This window comes from Chroicocephalus ridibundus, chromosome 17 (genome assembly GCF_963924245.1).
Source record: "Chroicocephalus ridibundus chromosome 17, bChrRid1.1, whole genome shotgun sequence".
NCBI classification, from domain to species: domain Eukaryota; kingdom Metazoa; phylum Chordata; class Aves; order Charadriiformes; family Laridae; genus Chroicocephalus; species Chroicocephalus ridibundus.
The window spans coordinates 2,765,879-2,788,486 of NC_086300.1; the positions used below are offsets into that span (position 1 = coordinate 2,765,879).

The 22,608-nt window shown below is 64.7% G+C and overlaps 4 protein-coding genes across 10 annotated transcripts in view; 2 read left to right on the forward strand and 2 right to left on the reverse strand.

Annotated features, from left to right (window-relative positions):
- The first annotated feature begins 3,217 nt into the window (after nucleotides 1-3,217).
- RPL19 (ribosomal protein L19) lies at nucleotides 3,218-6,170 on the forward strand. The gene is made up of 6 exons (XM_063354740.1): nucleotides 3,218-3,374; nucleotides 3,809-3,915; nucleotides 4,373-4,495; nucleotides 4,724-4,844; nucleotides 5,203-5,313; nucleotides 5,971-6,170. Exons 1-6 carry the CDS (start codon nucleotides 3,370-3,372, stop codon nucleotides 6,092-6,094), a joined length of 591 nt encoding a protein of 196 aa, XP_063210810.1. The 5' UTR covers nucleotides 3,218-3,369; the 3' UTR covers nucleotides 6,095-6,170.
- Nucleotides 6,171-7,967: 1,797 nt separating this feature from the next.
- STAC2 (SH3 and cysteine rich domain 2) lies at nucleotides 7,968-12,079 on the reverse strand. 4 transcript variants are annotated; one of them, XM_063354407.1, is made up of 11 exons: nucleotides 11,914-12,079; nucleotides 11,095-11,287; nucleotides 10,884-10,981; nucleotides 10,453-10,534; nucleotides 10,238-10,332; nucleotides 10,079-10,148; nucleotides 9,926-9,978; nucleotides 9,534-9,631; nucleotides 9,362-9,413; nucleotides 8,840-8,977; nucleotides 7,968-8,698 (listed from the first exon to the last, which is right to left on the reverse strand). In XM_063354407.1, the coding sequence occupies exons 1-11, from the start codon at nucleotides 11,983-11,985 to the stop codon at nucleotides 8,603-8,605; spliced, it is 1,047 nt and encodes a 348-aa protein (XP_063210477.1). In that variant the 5' UTR covers nucleotides 11,986-12,079; the 3' UTR covers nucleotides 7,968-8,602. The 4 variants fall into 4 exon arrangements, with proteins under 4 accessions (XP_063210477.1, XP_063210474.1, XP_063210476.1 ...); XM_063354404.1 differs by having other exon boundaries at nucleotides 11,095-11,305; nucleotides 11,914-12,077; XM_063354406.1 differs by having other exon boundaries at nucleotides 10,238-10,329; nucleotides 11,095-11,305; nucleotides 11,914-12,075.
- A 1,044-nt stretch (nucleotides 12,080-13,123) lies between these two features.
- LOC134524598 (transcription factor CP2-like protein 1) lies at nucleotides 13,124-17,900 on the forward strand. Its single transcript, XM_063354758.1, has 14 exons — nucleotides 13,124-13,232; nucleotides 13,345-13,496; nucleotides 13,612-13,685; nucleotides 14,577-14,682; nucleotides 14,760-14,866; nucleotides 14,949-15,101; nucleotides 15,320-15,430; nucleotides 15,519-15,616; nucleotides 15,690-15,744; nucleotides 15,884-15,977; nucleotides 16,083-16,173; nucleotides 16,291-16,370; nucleotides 16,444-16,589; nucleotides 16,775-17,900. The coding sequence occupies exons 1-14, from the start codon at nucleotides 13,150-13,152 to the stop codon at nucleotides 16,928-16,930; spliced, it is 1,506 nt and encodes a 501-aa protein (XP_063210828.1). The 5' UTR covers nucleotides 13,124-13,149; the 3' UTR covers nucleotides 16,931-17,900.
- A 958-nt stretch (nucleotides 17,901-18,858) lies between these two features.
- FBXL20 (F-box and leucine rich repeat protein 20) overlaps nucleotides 18,859-22,608 on the reverse strand; it is a 43,831-nt gene continuing 40,081 nt past the window's right edge. For all 4 annotated transcript variants that reach the window (XM_063354763.1, XM_063354761.1, XM_063354760.1 and 1 more), the window contains exons 14-15: nucleotides 22,199-22,411; nucleotides 18,859-21,301 (exon numbers count right to left, since the gene is read on the reverse strand). In XM_063354763.1, the coding sequence (XP_063210833.1) occupies nucleotides 21,194-21,301; nucleotides 22,199-22,411 (321 nt within the window). In that variant the 3' untranslated portion in view covers nucleotides 18,859-21,193. The remainder of the gene's footprint in view (nucleotides 21,302-22,198; nucleotides 22,412-22,608) is intronic.

Here is a 22,608-nt window from a genome sequence, read left to right on the forward strand (position 1 = left end):
AAACTCCAGCTTCTCCCCCCCGGACCCTCCCCAGCTGGGATCCCCAAAGCCTCAGAGTGACCCACCCCCCCCCCCGCCCCCGAGCCACTCTGCTCCCCAGGAACATCCACCCCCCCACTCCCCCCCAACCCATCTGCATGCCCCATCTGAAGCATCCAGGGAAAGCATCCGGCAACCCTGCGGCAATGGGGGGAATGCCCGGGGCTGGTGGACCCCACGTGTGGTGGGGAAGGGGCTGCACTTGGCCCCCACTGCCCCCCTGCGAGGCTGCAGCTGCCCCCCAGGGACCCCAGCACCATCCCTGCCTTCTCCTGCCGGGGGTCCGAGGGGCAGACCGCGCGTGCTGCTGGGCGAGGGCCGCTGGCAGCCTGCACGGGTGCTGGCATGTGCCGGGCAGGACGCGACTTGCCTCTGCCCCCTCCCCAGGGAGCCCCCCGATAGCCTCCTCCCCAGGCAGGACCCGGCTGAGACCTCCCGCACTCATCTCACGGCAACTGCGCCGCAGGAGCCGCCGCTGCCGGCTGTTGGAAAGTTAAAAATTCCTTGCCCCCTCCCTGCTCCGTGCCAGCGGGTCTTTTCCTGCTCCAGTCCCAGCTCCCGCAGCTGTGGGACAATGCGCTGGGGGAAGCGGGACAGCTGACGCCACATTTTCCATTATTAGCCCCCATCCATCACCTACGACGGCACTGGCGGGCGCTTGGTGGCAGCCGGGCAGGTGGGGAAGGGAGGTTTGGAGGGGGACGAGCTGCCCAAGGTCACGCAGGCTGGCACCACCGACCCCGCGACACCGAAGCCCCCACCGTGCCCAGCTCTGCGCCTTGTGCCTGGCCAAGCTCCGGGTGTCGGGGCTTCATCCACCCCCAGCACCAAAGCCTGCCCACCTCCCGCTTTGCCCCCCTTGCCCAGGCCTGGGCCACGCGGCCGACGCAGGAGCATCGGGGGGAATGCGGGGGGAGAAGAAGGTGGCGGCGAGGGCGTCTTGGGGAGGCAGCGCCGGGTGCCAGGGCAGAGGCAGCGGGGGCCCTGCCAGCGGGGAGCCTGCCCGGAGGCGGAGGGCGAGCGCACCATTCCCAGGCAGCTGCGTGGGAGCGTAACGCAATTACTGCATCTCCCTCTTCCCGCTGACGGAGCTGCTCGGCTCCCCGGGCTCCCCCCCCTCGCTGCTGCCTGCGCTGCCAGGGGCACAGCCCCCCGCGGGGGCTCACCGGTGCCAGCTCTGCCCCTGCTCCTCGGCGGGCACAGAGCTACGGACATGCCCGTCCAGCGCGGGGGTGGGACGGCGCGGGCAGAGGAGGGATGGGAGGTCTCTCCGGACCTCTCTGGAGGAGCTCGTGCACCAGCAGCAGGATTGTTCCCCCGGGTTGAAACCTCTCCTTGAATTTGGGGCCAGATCCGTCTCCTCATCCCTACCCTCCCTGGAAAGCACGGAGCGCAAGGTGACGCTTCCACAGGGCTCGGGGACACGCACCCCGTGTCTCACACTCACCCTCCCGTCTCCAGCCCACGCAACCGGCCAAAAGCTCTGGAGGACGTCGATTTCCAGCGGCAAAACCCCGGAGCCGGTAACTAAAACCCAGCCACTCTCCTGTCTCAGGAGCCTCCAGATTTTGCTATTTGTTTTATGAAAATGATGAGTCAGTTTTTAAACAGCAAAAGCCTGTGTTTATCTGTGTTTTTCTCTCAAAATGAACCAAAAATCTGTTGCCACCGGCTCCTCTTCTCACGCCATATGTTAGACTCTGCTACGGCCGCCAGATTCAAAAAGGAGCCGTTAGCATCTTGTCTTGGGTGTTTAACGAGGCGCCTTGGGGGGCCTTCACTCTCCAACCACTCGCAACCTTCAGCGGTCGAAAGGAAGGAAGGAAAAGAATTGCTGCAAAATGATGAATTTGGGCGCTATTTAACACTGGGGTGGTTAAAAAGCAACACTGTCGCTGCGCAAGTTTGCTTTAAAGTGGGAATCGAGTCACAGAGAAACCCCTGTGTTTTTAGGCCGGTTACAATCTATACGTTAACGATTTTGCAAGCTTTCCCTTCTTCCAGGAACTCGTCACCAATCTGTTCCTGGAGGGGCTCCAGCACTTTTCTGGGTCGTTTCTCTGACGCCAGGGACGCCAGTTGCCACCGGGCCCGTTTCAAGCTCACTACGGCTTTTTCTGGGGAGGCGCTTCTGGCTGGGAGAGCCACGAGACGCCGCTCAGCCTCGGTTTTCCAGCTGCAAACGATGCCACCGGCACGTCCAGACCTCACTTGTGTCTTTGACTGCAAATTGCTGGGAAAGGAAAATGCTTCCTGCCAACGCCAGCCCTTGCTGCAGCCCTGTTACTACCTGTATTAACAGGTTACTTCATCACAAAACACAAGTGCCCCCTTTTCTCAGCAGCGCCACGACCCAACGACCGCAAATGAAGTGGAACTTGATCCACATGCGGAAATGAAGCAGGACGCCAGCTCGCTGCTCTCCTGCACCAACCTCGGGACGTTCACGCCACCCTTTAGGGTGACTTCTTGGGAAACAAGGAACGACCGCAGGTGAACGCTGGAGAAACGGACATCCCACTTTTTACTAGGAAAAAGCAATGGGATGACGCTGCCGTTAAAACTCTTCCCAACCTACGGCTGCCTGAGTAGGGTGAGGAGGGACAACCTGTGCCCAGTTTTCCTGGGGCACAACGAGGAGCCTGAAGCGGGGCTGGGGACAACCTCCTGCCGCCCCTGGTGTGAGGGGAGGCCCGAGGGGCCTGTGGGCCCGGGTGCGAGGGGAGGCCTGCGGGCCCTGGTGTGGGGAGAAGCCTGTGGACCCCGGTGCAGAGAAGGGCCTGTGACCCCGAGTGCGGGGGGAGGCCTGTAGGCCGCCCGTGTGAGGTGAGGCCGGCGGCCAAGGCAGGCCTTGCACCCCTGCCCGCCCCACGCAGGCCCACCGGCGGGGAGGGGGCATCTCCCCAGCTCCCTGCAGCCCCCCAGCCCGCCCCTGACCCCCAGCTCCGGCGCAGCGCCCCCGAGTCCCCCCCCAGTCCCCCCACCACCCACGTGCCTCCCGCAGCCTCCCCTGCGCCACCGCGCATGCGCCGAGCCCGCCCGGCCCTGCCCACGGCGCAGGCGCGGGCTGTACCACCCCGCGGGGCCGGGGGGGGGGGGGAAGCGAGGTGGGAACGGCGTCTCTTCTCCGCCGTCCCGAGCTGGGTCCGGTTCCGCGTCCGCCCTCTCACCCGTCTCGCCGCCGCGGCTCTCCTCTCGCCGCCGTTCGGGCCACCTCGGAGCCGCGGGGACGGAGCGGGGCGGGCGCGGGGTGGTACGTGCCGGTCCCCGCGGCGCTGGCTGTGGGCGGGGCCGCGCCCGCCGCCTCTTCCTCTCCGCCCGGCCGCCGCCATGAGGTGAGGGCCGCGTTTCGTTGTCCCCCCTGCCGGCCCTGCCTCGGCCACCGGCGGGGAGCGGGGGCGACCGGCGGGGTGGCCTCAATAGCGGGGGATGCCCCGCCGCGCTGTGGCGGGGCTCTGGGCCCTGTGAGGCGGCTGCGGCCTCCTCCGGCCTCGGGGGAAAATGGCGGTTGGGCCGCGCTGGGGAGGGGGCGAAATGGCGGCCGGGGCCCAGGCCCAGGGGTGCGGAGGGAGGGAGGGGAGCGCTGAGCGGGGCTGGCCTCGCTGCTCGGGGGCCCTGTGGCCCTTGGCTGGTCCCCCTTTCCCCGTCGTGCTGTTCCAGCAGCGCGGCCTGCGCCCGGCGGGCTCCCTGGGGGCTGTCCCGGGCCTGGAGGCCGTCCCGGCCGCGGGAGGGAGCGTGGCGCTGAGCTGTGTGCGTGGTTCATCCCCAGTATGCTCCGGCTCCAGAAGAGGCTGGCCTCCAGCGTCCTGCGCTGCGGCAAAAAGAAGGTCTGGCTGGATCCCAACGAAACCAATGAGATCGCCAACGCTAACTCGCGTGAGTGGCCGTCTCTCGCCCACGGGGCCCTGCCATGCGTCGCTCGCGTTGCCCGGTGGAAGAGGGATGGGTTAGTGATATGGGAAGGGGCTTTTTGACTAGTCCCGTACAGCAGTGAGGCTGGCTGAGGTAAAATTCTGGCATTTGAGCAACTGCTTTGCACTTCAAAGTGGAAATGAGTCCATCGGCAGGACTTGCAAAGCTCCACAGTGCACTGACAACAATGAGTGCGGGTGTTCTTGGTAGCGAGTTTAGTACGCAGTGTCCTGTGAGATAGCTAGTGAGGGGTGAATGGTAGGGTAAAAGAGCAGCTCCAGTAGGATGAGAGGCTTTGGGGGAAGGTCTGGCTTGTCCTTTGCATTGGAACCTTTCCATACAGCCTGGGTGTGAATCTGTACTTGCCTAATGTGTTCTCTCGTTGCGCATAAGGTGTTGAACATGCAGTTTCTTTCCACAGGTCAGCAGATCAGGAAATTGATTAAGGATGGTCTGATCATCCGCAAACCTGTCACCGTTCACTCTCGTGCCCGATGCAGGAAGAACACCTTGGCCCGCCGGAAGGGCAGGCACATGGGCATCGGTAAGTGCTGGCTCCCAGAAATGTCTGTTTTCCATGGTATGGGGTCCACCTACAAGCTTATATTGGGCAATGATCTCCAAGAGTCTTGTGGCAAGGCCTAAAAATACATAGTTTGTATGTCAATAGTTTACTTATTGAAGTAAAGAGAAGGATTAAACTCTCCAGAAAAAGCGCTTTGTTCAACTTGCAGAGATTTGGCCTCATTCTCTTCCTGTTTTCCCTCTCTAGGTAAAAGAAAGGGTACGGCCAATGCTCGTATGCCCGAAAAGGTGACCTGGATGAGGAGGATGCGAATTCTGAGGCGCCTGCTCCGCAGATACAGGGAGTCCAAGAAGATTGACCGTCATATGTAAGCCTGCCGTGCCGCGTCCAGCTCTGGGTCGCGTCTCCGCACACTTAGATACCCCTGTGTTGCTGTATGCAGCTTCCGCAGCCAGCTCCTCGCTGTGCGGCTGGGTGAAAAATAAATCCTCTCCAGGACGCACAGCTCCGGAGAGCTGCTCCAGAGTAATCCTGGCAGTTCTCCAGACAAGCCCTCTGCCTGCGCAGAGGAGGGAAGAGGCAGCGCAGGAGCGTGGGAGTGACCCTGCTCCTCGCAGCCACGCTTGCGTGTGTTGCTGCTCTGTGCCGGGAGGGGTGCAGGGCACCTGGAAGCTGCGCGGTGGTTTGATCTCCCGGGTGGCCTCATTGACAGTCCGTTCCGTTAGGTATCATAGCCTGTACCTGAAGGTCAAGGGCAACGTGTTCAAGAACAAGCGGATCCTGATGGAGCACATCCACAAGCTCAAGGCAGACAAGGCTCGCAAGAAGCTCTTGGCGTAAGTGCTGCCTGGCTGTTACGCTTTGCTCTTGCAGTTTGTGGAATCAATTTTCTTTAAATAACTCTACAGGCAGGTAATTCCAGGCGGCTGCTGCCACTGGTGGCTCTGTCTGGAGCCCTGGTGAAGAATCAAACCAAAACTGGGTAGGGCTGGCTGGAAGCAGAGAAATGGGCGATCCTGGCAGAGCTTGGTGCGTTCCACCGCAGGCGTAGCAGATGGTGGTTGCCCATAGAGCTGTAAACTGGTAGATCTACTGATCCAGCCACTGGGATCTGTAAATGATTGACAAGGGGAGGTGAGGAGGCAGAAGAGCCAATGGATTTCAAAACGCTGCTGGGTGCTTGGTGAAAAAGCCGGTATCTTAACCTTGGTGTCTCGTAAAGCTGTGTGCCCCCAGCCAGCCCGAATGGGGCAGCCCCTGGAGCCAAGAACCCCTCGGGGAGGGCAGCAGGGCCCGGTGTCCTTCCTCGGGGCTGAGCAGGACCACGTTGGAGCTGTGGGTGGCCCATGAGCGCTGGAGCAAAGCTCACTTCAGCGGCTGGTTGGGTGGACCAGGCTCCTGTAGAGCGAGAGGAGACCAGGGCTGGTTAAAGGCTTTTTTCGAGGCTGTTTGAGGCGATTCCTGCGCATTCATGAACTCTTAACTTCTTGCAGCGACCAGGCCGAAGCTCGCAGGTCCAAGACCAAGGAGGCTCGTAAGCGCCGTGAGGAACGTCTGCAAGCCAAGAAGGAGGAGATCATTAAGACCCTCTCCAAGGAGGAGGAGACCAAGAAGTAAATGCTGGCTGTCTTGTGTACATAGTGTTTTCCATCCACAAGTGGTCAATAAAATGCCACATCCAGGACTCCTCCCACGCAGGCTTGCGCTCTCGCTCTCTCCGGGGTTTCTGGAACCGGGAGGGAAGGGCTGGGGTAGAGCTGCCGTCCCCCGTCTTGGTGCTGGGTCTGCTCTGCTTGTTGGGAACTGAGGGAGTTGGTCGGGCGGTTCCTGGTGTGAGGATGAGCCGGGCTGGTGGCAGGGGAAGGACACGGGTTGGAGCGAGTCGGTTGCAGGCTGCGGAGGGCCAGCGCCGCAGGCAGAACCTGGTTCCTGCGCTGGCAGCGCCTCTGCGTGCAGCCTGGTCTCCCAAAGGGTGGCCCTGGCTCCAAGTCTTCCCCCTCCTGCTGAGCTCCAGTGGGGGAAAAGGGGTCTGGGGGCTGCCACCGCCACCCACAGCACCCTGGAGCCCATCCTGGTGGCTCCCGGGGACAGGCAGCGTCTCCTTGGGGGCTGTGCTGGGGCTTGGGCACTCCCTGCTCTGCAGCGTCTTCTGCCAGAGGTTCTGTCTCGGCAGGAGGGGCAGGTTGGGACTGTGGAGTTCCTTGGGCCCACCCTAACCCCCCAGGAAAGGGCCTGGCACCCCCTGGTCACCCCAAGTCACAGCGGGAGGTGGCCAAGGGCAGAGCTGGGTGAGAGGTGGGCACAGAGCCCCCACCCTCCTTTTAATGGCCAAGAACCACGAGCCCCTCAGAGCTGCCTCTGGGGTGACCTCGGCTGGGGAAGGAGCTGCCTGCGGTGGCCTTGCTGGGGGGGGGACACAGCTGAAGGCAGCGCTGTGTCCCTGCTGCCCGTCAAGAGACAGCACCGAGATGCCCAGGGTGGGGGCACAGCCCCAGAGGGGCTTCAGGCTGCGTGTGCGCCCCCAGGAGCAGGAGGCCACTGAGCAGGGGGACACGCTGCAGCCCCCCTGCCGCTGCTGGGCTCCCGTCAGAGCTGATGGACAGGGGAAGCTTTTGGGGAGGGGGGGGGGGGGTGTCTGTTCCCACAGCTGCCCTTGGGGCAGCCCAGCCGGGAGCAGGGCAGGAATGTGCAGAGGGGGAGGACACTGAGGGCTGGGGTGGGAAGGGGTGGGGGTCTGCACACCCCCAGGCACTGGGACCAGGGACCACAGGTCACACCAGGGAACCCCCCCAAGCCGGGTCCAGCCCCCCCAGGACACCCCACACTCACCCAAGCGGCTCCTTACCAAACCCATGCCAGCAGGCGCTGCCATCTCTGCGCTGGGGACTGTCCTCACCGCACGGAGGCTCATGGGGAGCCTCCCCCCCACAAGCTCTGCCCCATCCCTGGCCCCAGCCAGGGCTTTTATAAGCTGGGGGGCGGGTGGGTGTGTGTCCCCACCCATAGGAAACACAGCTGAGACCCTCCCACCTCATCACACAGGTGATGGGACCACCTGGGGACCGGGCTGGAGGGGTCGGGTGACCCTGCTGCTTGCCATGCGCCGCGTGCCATGCCCACGCACCATGTCCCAATGTGTCACCCACACCACACCCCCCCAGTGCCAGCCCACCCCGATGTGCCCCCCCCCCCCCCGCCCCGTGCCCGCTCCGTCCTTGGCCTCGCAGCCGCCTCCACCGACGGTGACTCACCGCAGCCAAGCGCAGGGTGACTCACGCGGCCGGAGAGCCCCCGTGTCCACGGCGGGTGGCACGTGGTACCCCACGGGGATGGCACCGAGACGAGGGGACGGGCACCCCGGCAGCGCTCGGGGGGTGTGGGGGGGGGTGTGTGTGCCCACCTGTGTCCCCTCTGCCCAGACACATGGCAGCACCGAAACTAACTTCTCCGGTTGGCGCAGACAAATGACCTGGTGGCACCAGCACCGCGTTGGCAGCAGCGTTTAATTTCGCCTCTTGGGCTGGAGCATCCCGGAGCGGGGCCGGGGGCTGCCCGGGCATGGGGGGGGGACGACGGTTATTGCTTGGGCGAGCCGGCTCCCGTGGCCGGGCAGGGCACACGCGTGTGTTAGTGCACGGATACAGGCGTGAACAGCTTGGGGGGGGGCATGTGGGGCTGCACACGCATGTGTTAGTGCACAGATACAGGCGTGAATGGATGGGGGGGCACATGGGGCTGCACACGCGTGTGCACGGGCAGAGGCGTGTGCCCTGGTGTACGCACGGGGATTTGCACACCCGTGCTGGTGTGCACACCCACACACACCCCCCCCCCGCCAGCTCACACGGGGGTTCAGGAGCATCCGTGTGTGTGCCCCATCCATGTGTGTGCCCCATCCATGGGCAGTGCCACCCCGGGGGCCACCCCCATGTCCCCCACCAGCCAGGCACATGCCTCAGGCCAGACCCCAAGGGATGGGGACACTGGGGACGGCCCCCAGGTACGGCTTGGGGGGTGGGGGGGTGACGTACCACCCGGAGGGGGCTTCCTGAGGTGCGGTGGTCCAGGGGAGTTGGCGATGCCGGGATGGGGACGGGAATGCCGGAGGTGGCCGGAGGTTGCCCCTCAGATCTCGGTGAGCGCCTCGGCGGGGACCAGCCCCCGCTTCCTCCCGCTGGTCACCCGGACGAGGCCCTGGGTCCTGCCCACGCCGACGCAGATCTGGGGCGGGCGGACAGACAGAGGGATGGCACGGCCCTGCCATCGTCCCCCCCTGCTGATGACGGACCCAACTCGGTGCACCCCAGGGCAGTGAGGTGCCGGCTCTGGCAGGGTTCCCCCACACACACACTCCCTCCCTACCTGGTTCTCCCTGAGGCTCATGCGTCCCTGCTCCCTGTCGCCCTGCACGGCCCGGCAGCTCCTCCAGACGCTCTCCCCGGGACGGACGCGCTGCACGAAGTTGGCCGGGAAGAAGCCCAGCCGGTCGCCCACCTTCCCCTGCGGCGCGGCCGAGCGGCGGCTGAGACCCCCCCGCACTCGCTGCACCAGTGAACGCACCCAGCAGGCAGCGGGGCCACACGCGGCCACCAGCCCCCGGGGCTCCCCTGGCCACCCATTGTGTCCCACTGGCCACCAGCCCCAGGGTCCCCCCGGCCACCCCATTGTGTCCCACCAGCCACCAGCCCCAGGGGCTCCCCCGGCCACCCCATTGTGTCCCACCGGCCACCAGCCCCAGGGCTCCCGCAGCCACCCCATTGTGTCCCACCGGCCACCAGCCCCAGGGGCTCCCCCGGCCACCCCATTGTGTCCCACCGGCCACCAGCCCCAGGGCTCCCGCGGCCACCCCAGCGTGTCCCACCACCCCCCAGACCCCCCCCTGACCTTCCACCAGTCCTCGTTGGAGTCGTCCACCAGCGTGACCCTGTCCCCGGGCCTGGGGGGAGGGAGGCGTGGGGCAGCGTGGGGTTGTGTGTGTCCCCCTCCCAGCGCTGCCCCTATAGGTCCGGTGTGTGTGTGTCCCCCCCCCGGCCCCGCTGGCCCCCTCCCCACTCACTGCAGCGCCAGGTCCTGGTGCTCCTGGGGCACGAACTTGTAGAGAGCCACGTAGGAGAACATGGGTGCCCCGTCCCGCCGCGCCGGCCCCCAAGCAGCCTGCGGACACAGACAGCCCTGCCCCACAGCCCACGACCCCACAGCCCTGCCCCATGGACCCCCACCCTGCCCCACGGCTCCCAGCCCTGCCCCATGGTCCCTGGCCCGGCCCCACGGTCCCCGGCCCCGTGCCAGTGTCCCATCCCTCTGCCCCACAGCCCCCTTCCAACACCCCATCCCGCTGCCCCACAGCCCCATCCCTCTGCCCCACATCCCCACTGCATCACCTGAGCTCCCCCCCCTACCCCCAGGTCCCCACCCTCCATCCCCATCCTGCCCCCCCTGGACCCCCACCTGCTGCCCGGGGCTCTTCTCCCCCACATCGTCCCTCTCTGCTGGGGTGACAGCTGCTGACACAGACAGACATGGGGGGGGGGGGGACGGGATGACACAGAGTCAGCCCTGACCCCCCCAGTCCGGCCCCCACCCCAGTGCCCACCCCCTTACCGCCATCCCTCAGGCTCCCTGCACCGCTCGGGGTGTCCCCGCTCTCCTCCTCGGCCGCCGCCTTCTCACCCTGGGGCAGAGGGGGGGTTTGGAGGTGGGGAGGGGTCCCGCACCCCCACAGTGCCATGTGCCCCCCCCCGCAGCCCTCCCGGGGGGTACCTGGGTGCTGGGGGGCAGCTCCGTGGGGCCGGTGCCATGTGCCAGGGAGGTGCCGAACCGCAGCGCCTCGTACACCGGGTCCACACCGGGGTCTGCGGGGGGGGGATACACACACACACACACGGCGGGTGTCAGGGACCCCCCCCCAGCCCAGCCTGAACCCCGGGGGGAGGGTGCGGGCTGGCTCCGCGGCGCAGCTGGAGTTGGGGGCTCACCTGGGGGGGGCTCACCCTGCACAGAGCCCCCCTGCTCCGGCAGCAGCAGGGGGGAGCTGAAGTTGCGGCGGAAAGAGGTGGCCTGGGGGGAAAAACAGGGGGTTTCGGGGGAAAAAAAAACAGGGGTTTTGGGGAAAAGGGGCACCCAGCACCCCTGGGGATGGGGCGGGGGCAGAGCTGGGTGCTGGGACGGAGGGTGCCCCTGAGGCTGAGGACCCCCCGCGTGTCCCCGCTTGGGCGGGGGGGTGTCGGTGCTTGCACACGCGCCGCCATCCCCGTGCTCACACGTGCCCCCGGACGCGCATCCCGGTGCACACGCGTGTGCGCAGCCCCGGTGACAGGGGGACAGGGCTGTGTCGGGGGGTTCGGGGGAGGGGTTGGCAGGGCTGTGTGTGTGTGTGTGTGTCCCCCGTCCCCCCCCCAGCACGTACCGGTTTGCCGGGGCACTGCTGGTGCGAGATGCCCTGGGAGCACCAGAGGTGCACGCCGGCCTTGCACGCCTTGCACCGCAGGCCCTGCCGCGAGTTGCCTGCAGGCAGCGAGGGGGGGGGGGATGTCACGGCCAGGGGCAAGGGGTGCCCCCCCGGCCTCCTCCAGACCCCCCCCCGGACCCCCCTCCCCCCCACACACTCTGGCCCCCACCTGCGATGAGCTGCCGGCACAGCTCGCAGGGGCAATGCTTCTTGAAGACGTATTGCTGGAAGCCGTGTGTCCGGGGGGGGGACGGGGGGGTCCCGGCTCCCTGCACGCCCCCCCCCGCCCGCGGGAAGAGGCTCTCCATGCTCTTGCTCCGCAGCAGCGTCCGGAGGGACAGAGACCGCTTCAGCCGCTGCATCTGCCGGAGGGACCCCCCCTGGGATGGCGGGGACACCCCCCAGGGGTGACAATGAACCCGGGAGGGGATGGGGAGACCCCCCAGGGGCGGCAGTGACACACACCCCCCCCCCCCCAGGGGTAGCGATGACCCAGGGAGGGGATGGGGAGACCCCCAGGGGTGGCAGACCACCCCCGAGGGGTGGCAATGACCCAGGGAGGGGCCCCCAAGGATGGCAGGGACCCCCCCAGGGGTAACGATGACCCAGGGAGGGGCCGGGGGGACCCCCCAGGGGTGGCAATAACCCAAGAGCGGGGCCCGGGGGACCCCCCCAGGGGTGGCAAGGGACCCCCCTGGGATGGCATGCCCCCGCCCTCGGGTGGCAATGAACCCAGGAGGGGACGGGGGGACCCCCAAGGGTTGGCAGAGACCCCCGACCTCCCCCCCCCCGCCTCCGCTGCCACCCCCGCTGCGCCAGCCCAGCCCGGCCGGGGATGCGGGGCCGGGGCTGGACCCCCCCGGGCTGGGCTGGCGACACCCCGAAGCGGCTGAGAGCTGCCGGGACAGGGTGCGCGGTCACCCCCAGTGCACAGACCCCCCCCCCGGGTGCACAGACACACACACACACACACCCCCCCCGCCCGTACCTTGCTGCCGGGCCCGGCGGGGGGCGGCTCGGGGGGGTCCGCCGGTTCGCTCTCCCCGGGCGGCTCCGTCATGCGCCCGCCACGCCCCCCCCCCCCCCGCCGCCTTTTTCTTCCTCTTCTTCCTCCTCCTGCTGCTGTCGCGACAGCGCCGCGACCCGGTCGCGATAGCGCCGCGCTGGAGCTGCCGCCGCCGGTCCCTCCCCAGCGGGGGGGGGGGGCGGGGGGGGGGAAACGGAGAGGTATGCTAATCCTTGGCTGCCCATTGGCTGCCAACCCCCATGGGGGCGGGGCTTGCACACCCCCCCCCCCCCCCCGTCACCAGGCATCACAGATGGGGGGGCACCGGGGTACCCCCCCCCCCATTGACAGCCTGCGGGGGGGGGGGGGACGACCACTGGGGGGACCCCCCATTGACGCTTAAGGGGCAGCACCCATTCGCCCCCTCCGATATTCCGGGGGGGGGGCAATCAGCGCTCATGGACCCCCCCCCCCCCCCCATTGCCCTCTGGGGGGTGCAGCACCCATAGAAGCACCCATAGACCCCCCCCCCCCATTTGCAGCGTTGGGGGGGGGGAAGAAGCACCCATAGACCCCCCCCGCATTTGCACCCTTTGGGGGGGGGTGGGGTGGGGTGTGTTAGCATCCATAAACACCCCCCCCCCCTTTGGCTCTCCATATCCACCCCCCCCCCCCTTTTTTCTCCCCAAAATGAGCCAAATCTGGGTGAAATTAGCGGAATTAAAATGCGGCGGGGGCTGGCACAGGGCGGCCTTGGCTTGTGGCCCTGGACAGGGTGGACTGGAATGACTGGGGGGGGGGGGGACGACACACACACAAGGTGGGGGGGGGGCAGATGTCCTTGGTTGGGACAAGGGGGGGGACACACGCGGGGGCTGCTCACAGGGGGGGCTCCAGCCGGCCGGTTCCCGGCCGGCTGGAGCCCCCCCTGTGAGCAGCCCCCGCGTGTGTCGTCCCCCCCTAAACCCCCCCCACGCTTTGTATTGACAATAAACACATGGTGGGGACACCCCCCCCCCCCCCCCCGCCACTATTTACTGTCAACTCCCTCCCCAAACTGGCCCCAACTGGGCCAACCCCGCTCTCCCCAACCCTTCCCTGCGCCTATAAAAGCTGGGGGGGGGACACGACACACACACAGGCGTGACACCAACCTGCTTGTTATCACCTTGTGTGTGTCCCCCCCCCCTCGCAGGACAGCCTCCCCCCCCCCCCATCATGCTCTTCTGGCACGGTCAACCTGACCATTACTGGTCCAGTGCTGGGGAGATGTTCCCCATCTCCGGCTCTGGGCTGCTCAGGTAAACCCCCTCCCTTGTTTTTGGGGGAAACTGAGGCACGGTTGAGTGCCCGCCTTTGGGAGGGGGGTGTGGGGGGGTGTGTCTGTGTGGTTTTTTGTTTATTTTTTTGTAGGGACCCCCCCGCGTTGCCCTACCTGAAGCAGGAGGAAGCCAACGGCGTCTCCACCTCGCAGCCCCCCTGCCCGGTTTTCCAATACGTCCTCTGCGCCCCCACTTCTCCCGCCGTCCGGCACCACGAGGAGACCCTCACCTACCTCAACCAGGGTGAGACGGCGGGGGGTGGGACGACCACCCCCCCCCCACCACCACCACCCCCCTTGACCCTCTCTGGGGGCTCAGCACCCACTTTTACGCCCCCACGTCCCCCCCTCCCCTCCAGGGCAGTCGTATGAGATCCGCATGATGGGGAGCCCCCGGGCGGACCCCGGCGGGGAGGGACGGAGGATGCTCAAGGTGAGACGGGGGTGGGGTGGGGTGGGGTGGGGACCCCCCCAAAAAACGTGGGGTGAAGCCTCGGGGCACACCCTGGGGCAAAGCACTGAGCTTAAATCCCAGTTCAGCCCCAATTCAGCCCCTGCTCAGCCCCAGCTCAAACCTAGATCAGCCCCAGTCCAGCCCCAGTCCGGCCCCAGTTCAGACCCAGCTCAAACCCAGTTCAGCCCCCAATCCAGCCCCAGTCCAGCCCCAGTTCAATCCCAGTTCAGCCCCAGCTCAGCCCCAATTCAGACCCCGCTCAGCCCCAGCTCAAACCCAGTTCAGCCCCAATACAGCCCCAGTCCAGCCCCAGTTCAGCCCCAGCTCAGCCCCAATTCAGACCCCGCTCAGCCCCAGCTCAAACCCAGTTCAGCCCCAATACAGCCCCAGTCCAGCCCCAGTTCAGCCCCAGTCCAGCCCCAGTTCAGCCCCGATACAGCCCCAGCTCAGCCCCAGTTCAGCCCCAGCTCAGCCCCAGTTCAGCCCCAGTCCAGCCCCAGCTCAAACCCAGTTGAGTCCCAATCCAGCCCCAGTTCAGTCCCAACCCAGCTTCAGTTCAGTCCCAGTCCAGCCCCAGCTCAGTCCCAGCTCAAACCCAGTTCAGCCCCAATTCAGACCCAATACAGCCCCAGTCCAGCCCCAGTTCAGTCCTAGCTGAGCCCCAGTCCAGCCTCAGCTCAGCCCCAGTTCAGCCCCAGCTCAAACCCAGTTCAGTCCCAGTCCAGCCCCAGCTCAGCCCCAATCCAGTCCCAGTTCAGCCCCGCTCCATCCCCGTCCCCCCGCTGGCCATGGCGGTGGCCATGGCGGTGGCGGTGGCCGTGGGCTGAGCCGCAGCGGTGGCGGGCGGCGGGGCCCGATCCTGTTGGGCAGAGCGTGGTGCGCGTGGTCTTCCACGACCGGCGGCTGCAGTACTCGGAGCAGCAGCAGCTGGAGGGCTGGCGGTGGAGCCGACCGGGCGATCGCATCCTCGACATCGGTCAGTGCCGCCGCCGGCGGGGGGCTGGGGGTGCCAGCGGGGCCCGGGGGGGGTCCATGCTCACCCCCCTCCTGCAGACATCCCCCTCTCCGTCGGCATCCTCGAACCCCAAATCCACCCCACGCTGCTCAACACGGTGGAGTTCCTCTGGGACCCCTCCAGGCGGACCTCCGTCTTCGTGCAGGTGGGAGCCAGGCCTGGCTGGGGACCGGGGGGGGGCGGGGGGGGTCCCAGCGGCCACCCCCGACCCCGCTGTCCCCGGCCAGGTTCACTGCATCAGCACCGAGTTCACGCTGCGGAAGAACGGGGGGGAGAAAGGCGTCCCCTTCCGCATCCAGATCGACACTTACGGGGTGGGGGGCAAGGGGGACCCCCCCGAGCACCTCCACTCTGCCAGCTGCCTCGTCAAGGTGTTCAAGGTATTGGGGGGGGGGGCCACCAGTGACCCCAGGGTGACCAGTGGTGTCCCCCCCCCTACCCCCTGCAAACCCCGCTCTGAGCGTGGGGCTGGGCGCGGGAGGGGCTGGGTGCGTGGGGGGGGTGGGTGCAGGGGGGTCTGAGCACCCCCGGGTGCCCGGGGTCCCTGTTGGTTGCCATACCGGTGGTCCCGGGGCTGCGCTCACGGCCGTGGGTGCAGCCCAAGGGGGCCGATAGAAAGCAGAAGACGGACCGGGAGAAGGTGGAGAAGCAGCCGGCGCCGGAGCGGGAGAAATTCCAGCCGGCCTACGAGAGCACCGTGCTGGCCGAGGTGGGGCCCCGGCCCTGGTACCCCCCAGCTGCGGGCTGGGGACCCCTCGGGGACCTTGCGCCCCCCTGACCCCCCCCTCCATCCTCAGTGCGCCCCGTGGCTGGATGCGCTGGGTGCACCCCACAGCCCTCCGGGCACCCCGGGGCTGCCGTCCCCTCTCCCCTGCAAGCTGCTGAGCCCCGAGAGGTAAGTGGGGACCCCCCCTCTGCACCCCCTCCCGCCGGGGTCCCCCGCTCAGCCCCAGCCCCTCTCCCCGCAGGGGGTGCGTGTCGCCTGCCTGCGCTGCCGAGAGCCCCACGGAGAGTCCCGGCGAGGTGAGGGTGCCGTGGGTGCAGCCTTGTGCGCCCCTATAGCCCCCCCTGCGACGCCACCCCCCCCAGGAGAGGCTGGCTGGGCTGAGAACGTGCCCGCTCGGTGCATGCCCCGGCTGAGGCTGGGTGCCGCATCCGGCAGGCGCTGAGCCCCTGCGCATCCCCCCTGGAGACGCAGCAATGGCTGCACAAGCGCCGCTTCTCCGCCTACGCCCGCGTCTTCGCCAACTTCGCAGGTGAAGCCGTGGGGCAGCGCCGGGCCGGGGCGGGGGGCAGAGCCGTCCCCCGCGGCTGTGACCCCCACCCTGAGCCCCCACCCTGAGCTCCCCCCCTGTCCGCAGGCGCCGACCTGCTGAAGCTCTCCCGCAGGGACCTGATCCAGATCTGCGGAGCCCCCGACGGCATCCGCCTCTGCCACGCGCTGACGGGCAGGTGGGCTCCGGCGTCCCGTCAGGCTCCTCGGTCCCTCTTTTTGGGGAACGCCGGGACCCCCCGCCAGTGCCTGGCCAGACCCTGCGCCCCCCAGCAGACCCCTCTCTGCCTCCGCAGGTGCCCGCGGCCCCGGCTGACCCTCTACGTGTCGCGGGAGCCCACGGTGGGGGCCGAGGGCGCGGAGGACGGATGCTCAGGTACCGGGGTGGTGGTGGAGGGTGCGGGGAGGGGGGGTCCCCGCTCACTGCCCCGTCCCCGTCCCGTCCCCAGGGCTGTACCAGGAGATGCACCTGGAGGAGCTGACGGTGGCCGAGCTGACAGGGAAACTGGCCGAGCTGCTGGGGTTGCCCGCGGGCCAGATCCTGCGGGTCTCCCGGCAGGGACCCTCCGGCATCCACATCCTCGTCAGCGACGTGGTAAGGGGGGAGGGGGACACCTGGGTGGTGATGGATCCTACGGCCATCCCGGCCCCTCGCGGTCCCTGACCTGCTCCTGGCCAGGCTCAGCCCCCACGGGTGCCCCTCGCCGCAGTGGGACGGGGGTCCGGGCTGTGGGATGGGACACGCAGCCCCAACCCGGCCCCCGTCATGTCGCCCTCCAGATGATCAGGAACCTCCTGGATGAGACGTGCTTCGTGGTGGCCATCAGCAAAGGTAACGTGGTGGCCAGGGGCCGCGGGCAGGGGACGATGGCCCCGGCTGAGCCGCGTCTCTGGGCAGCGCGTGGCCCCGAGGGGTTCCAGCTGCTGCTGCGGTAGGACCTGGCCCCCCGCGCTGCGTCGCCCCCGCCAAGGCCAAGGGACATCTCCTGCGGTGCCGGAGCTGAGCGGGATGGAGAGAGGAGCCGGAGGCTGGTGGGAGCCCGAAGGGACGAGGGGAAGGGTCCCGGCCTGGCTCCCGTCTCGCCTCCGTCCCTTTCTCCCCGCGCTGATGGCGGCTGCGTCCCCCACCCGCCGCGTTGCCTTCGCCTCACCCCCATCTTGTGTTAAGGGACGGAAGGAGCCGGCCCCGAGCGCAGCCTCGTCCCCTGCGGCGCCTGCTGGGCTGTGGGCGAGGGGTCCCGGGGGGCTGGCACCTGCCGTGGGGTTGGGAGCAGCCCCACGGGGCGGGGGGGGGGTTTGGGGCACGGGGACACCGGGGCAGAGCCAAGTCCTGTCCCAGCCCGCAGGGACGGGGACGGCCATGGCAGCCCCCGCTGGCAAACCCCCGAGAAGTCTCATTTCTGCGCTTTTGGCTCGGGGAAGGGGTTGTTTTTCATACCAAGTCCTTCCCCTGAGCGCTGCCCGGTGCAGGGGTCGGGGGGGGGGGCGCAGAGCTGGGTGGGGAAGCGAAGACTGGGGGGGGGCACCTTTGGGAGGAAGCAACTTGCGGGCGAAGGATGGGTTTGGGATAAAAAACCCAGCGGGAGCTTCCCCAGAAGGAGGAGGGAGGCGGAGAGGAGCCGGGGGACGCGGGCGAGGAGCGGGGAGGGCACCCAGGCACCCATCCCTCCCCCCCGGAGCCTTCATCAGAAGAAGACAAGACGCTTTAAACCTCATTTTTGGGGCAGACCCCCCCCCCTCACCCCCCCCGCCGCGGGACGCTGGAGCGAAGAACATTGTCATACCGACCCCCCAGCCACCCCCCGGCCCAGCAAAAAAAGAAACCCAAAAAACCCGCGACAGCAGGGGCCACCCGTGGACAACACATTCAGAGTAAAATTAAACAAAAAAAAAAAAAAAAAGGAAATTACAAGTTAGACAACAGGAATTTGTTGAAGGTTGTTTTTTGGTTTTGATACCCGTGGTGACAGCCGCGTCCTCGTGGGGAAGGGTCCCCGGGGTCAGGATTAAAAAGTGCCGCCGTTGTGTCTCCAGAGACCAGAAAAAGCCTTATTTTTGGTTGTGTTCACTCTCCTCACCATCTCCCCCACGGCTGCCACCAGCACCCCCCGGGGAGGTCGCCCCGTCCCCGCACGCTCCTTGGGAGGGCAAGGAAAAGGGCCAGCTTTTGGCCAACAGCTCGCGGCCTCGACTGGCCCAGCCGGGCGAGCGCAGGGGCTGGGAAAGCTGCGTTTGGCACAAATCCGGAGCTTGAAAACCGACCCGAGACGCTGTCAGGGCTCGCTCCTCGCTGAGCTTTCCACAGAGCCACCACTTTGCATCACTTACCCCCCCCCGAAAGGACAGGACCGGGACATTCCTCTAAATGACAGGCCCCGAACCTCAGCCCTCGGTGGCCTCTGTGGCCACCAGATCAGACCCCCCTGGCACCTCGCGTTGCTCCAGCCCCGCAAAACCCACGGGCACAAACATCATCCCAAACGCAGCCCAGGGCCCGTACGCCGCCACGGGCAGCGGGGTTTTTGCTCTACAAAGGTATTCCTCCAGTAAGACAGGGCTTGGAAAATGGTGTTTATTGGTATTTATAAATACAAACATAAGGAAGAGTCCATTTGAAGACGGATAATTGACTTAAAAGGACACTGTCAAGTAGTTCGAAGCTACCTTAATGCTGTCACCCTGTTTGGAAAAATAAAATAAAATAAAATGCTTTGGGTTCTGTATTTTTTTTTTTGAGTTTTCCCTTGAAAACTCTGCGGCGGTACAAAGAAATCAGTCGGGCAACTCCACCCGGGCTTGGAAACCACCCCCTGTTAGCTCTCCCCGGCCCCAGCGCGAACCGAACCCAGCGCGTCCCTCCCGGAGCTGTGCAAATGCTGCGAGCGGCGGGTGCTGCCCCAGCTCGTGTGTGTGTGTGTGTGTGTTGTGTGTGTGTGTGTCCCGAGCCCCTCTGCGTCCCCGGGACACGCCATCGTCTTCTGCCACCGTGCACGTGGGAGAAAGGAGCTCTGGAAGCGAAGTACAGGACCCTGCTCGGCCAGGAGAGAGAGAGAATCCCCGGCGCTAAAGAGGATTTGAATAAATATCACAGATTAAAGAGCATTCTACAGGACAGGAATTGACAGTATCCTTTTAAACGCAGCGCGCTGGCTTTCCTCCCAGCAGCCTGTGCGTCCGCGAGACTTCGTTAAGCATATACAGATGGGTTGGTGAAATCTGAAGTTGTAGATGACGGGGAGGGTGGATAGAGCTTCGGTGGCACTAAGCGACCCGTCTGCCTGCCTGGAGAGCTCGGCCGGCGGTAGGAGAGTGGGGGAAGCAACACCCTGTCCTCAAAGTGGAATAAAACAACCCCCCACCAGAGCCTAAACCAGCCGTTGCACCTGCTGCACCCCGCTCTTCCCCCACCGCCAGCTGCCCCAGCAGGGAGGGGAAGCATCGCTTCTCGGCTGCTGGCCCTTCTCCCGGTCCCGGGCAGTTGGGAGCCATCCGTAAGGACGCGCGCTCCATCCCAGCCCGGGTGCAGGCAGAAGGATGAGCGCAGTTAGCTTACACGCCAGCTCGTCTTCCACATGCCCGTTAAAGAGTCTGAGCAAGTTCTGCCCCATTAAACCCTCGGCGTCTGCCCATCTCTTCACAGGTTTCAAACCGGGCATCTGGAACTGCCAGCACCAAGGAACTGGGAGCCGGGAGCTGAGCCCGGAGCCAGGAGCTGAGCTGGGAGCCGGCCTGGGCCGTCTGCGCTCCTCTGTGGCACCCGGGCTAATCCTGCCCGAAATGCCCCCAAACCAGCCGCTGTGAACACAACCGGGAAGGACCGGCACATAACAAACCCCCGCCGCATTCCGGTGGTTCCTTCTCCGGGGCAAGACACTTACCTGCCAAAGAGGCAAAAGTCAGCAAGGAAAAAAAAATAAAAAATAAAAAAAATCACCCAGCGCTTGCACCTCAGTGCGATAACAATCGAGGGTGTGTTTCAGACCCGCCGCTCCTCCCGCTCCCGATAGCGAGCCGTTATTTCTCCATCAGGGCAACCAGCAAAAAGATTCTACTTTGCTTTTCCTGGGGGGCGGGATGAAGGGTCGGAGGGAAAGGACAGGGGGAGCAGCGAACTTACAGTCACTGGAACAGGGACTACAACTTTTTCCCCCTATATCAAGAGTTATATCCTCGTCACCGGGATAAAACCTGAAACGCAAGACAAATTCGGACACCCAGCTGCGGATAGAAACAGGCCACGAAGCCAACGGGAGCCCAGCCTGCAGCGCAGCTCGCTTTCCTTTAAAAAAAAAAAAAAAAAAAAAAAAAGTCTTCCGAACAGGTCATTACAGGCTCAAGCTTCTAACGATAAAAAGGTTTTGGTTTGGTTTTTTGTTTTTTAAATTTAAGTTATCGATTCGTAAGTTTGGTTTGGTCAATCTCCCAAAATTACTGAATTAGAAATCTGTAAAAGAAAAAAAAAAAAAAAGAAAAAAAAAAAGGCAGGATGTAGGGAGGGTAAAAAACCAAAACCTGAGCCTGACATTAGAGCCTTGAAGCTAAATCACAAGGCTCCAGAGGAAGCCTCGGAGCTGGACGCTACGGAACACAGAAGCAGCAGATGAACCTCCACTGTGAGCATGCTCAGGGTGGTCAGCAGGGACCGGGACGCGGAGAAGCACAAGTAAATCATGTCTCACAACAGCTGCTGCTTCATTCCCCTCACTGAAAAACAGACGCAGAATTTGTTGGGATTTTCAGGCTTTTTTTTGTTTTGTTTTTTCCTCTTCTGGACAAGGGATGCAGGGTTAAAGCATGTTCCTTTCCTCTCCCCCTCTCCCCACTTCAAAGGGCTGCGGTTCCTATTCCGACCTCAACAGCAGCAACAGTCATTCCGGGGTCGCAAAATCCTCCCCGCTCCTTACCGCAAGGATTTCAGCTGAGCATGCCCAGGAGGGATGGGTCAGAATGAGACCGATCCACCTACAGAAAAAGCCAACCCAGCTTCAGCTCCCGTCCGGCCGAGTTCGTCAGTTCGCTGGAACAGGCGGGGGGTGTATATGTGTGTGTATGGGTGGCTACAGGGGGCCTGGCACCACAGCCCTGCTCACTGGCCCTGGCAAATGACACTGGTATCGCTTTCCTTGAAGATACTGGTGTCCACCGTAATTCTACAAGTGTAATTAAATACTCAGTTTGCAAGGACGACCACTTCCAGTGTCATAGGATGATGCAACATCTGCAGAAGCGTTGTCTGCTGCCCCCGACCGACGGAGGTGGAGTCACCGGCGCGAAGTAGGCATGGACTTTAATATTGGGTAAATGGGTCTGCAAAGACAAACACAAGGTGTGAAGTGACACGGGCAGCGGCAGCGCAAGAGTCAAACAGAGAGGCTCAAAGAAGGCCCGGCTGACTCGTCTTCAGACTGCAAACACGCACCCGCAAACTGGAGGGGAACTCTCCCAGTTCACCGGCGTCGTTTCCCCCCAGAGTGTGGATTTACAAGTTCTTTCTGTTTCCACAACGCAGTTACAGGGAATAAGAAAAGAGTGATGCTCCTCCCTCCCATTAATCCTGCGCTAGCCACGGGGAACAGAACAACATCCAACTCTACGGATCCGTGTTCTCTTTGCAAAGAAAACGTTACTGCTCCTCTTTTACGGAGAGAAACAAACTCGGGAGGGAATCACTGGGCCACCGAGTGCCTTGGATGACCAGCAGCCAGTGACAGAGCGGCCCTGGCTCTGTCTCGCTCCCAAGGACACGCAGCCTCCCCCGCAGCAGCCTGGCTTTGCTACGGGATTAGCTGGAGTTATTTCTGCGGGAAGCGGCAGTGGGAAGCGCACCAGAATCTACGCTGAGCACAGAAAGCAGGGGCGAGGAGGTGCCGCTCTACACATTCGCTGCGGCACCGACTCTGGGTCCCACCTTTCGAAGGGCACTGTCCCGTGCGAGCGCTCGTAAAATGAGCTCTTGCTCGCTGAGTCCTTTCCGCTACCGCTCAGCAAACACAGCGATTCTCTCCCCTCCCTGCCAGCTAGCGTGCTTCCCCACCCAGCCTGCGCGCAGGACAGCTAGTAACGTCACAGGCGATGGTTCTCACAGTACTTTTAAGAGTGAGAACCACATCACGAGGAATCCAAAACCTCAGCCCTCCCTCCTCCCCGCCGGATAACGTGTTCAAGTCATAGCCTTAGCGGTGTTTTATTATTATTTTTTTTTACCCTGAGTCTCTTGATCCCTGCCCGCGTGATTTGCTGACAGTCGTACAGTTCTATCCTCTCCAAGCTGTGGCAGCTTTTCAGGTGCTCCAGGGAGGCGTCTGTGATCAAAGGGCAGTTGTCCAGCTCGATCACCTCCAAGCGGTCGTGCGCGCAGGCGCCGTTGCCCAAGTGACGAATCCCATCGTCCGTGATCAGCTCACAGTGGGACAAACTCTGCATCCAAACACAGCCAAGTTAGCAGCCTCTGCCATAGGCATGGAGAAGCCAACACCCTGACGGGGGACACTGCGGGACAAGTGAGAAGATGGCCCACATTTCACTGGTTCGGACTGGTTTGCCATGCTGGTGTTTTGGACAGGTCTTTACTCCCAGTACTGGAGCCATGGCTGCATTCCAGACTCCGGGCACTG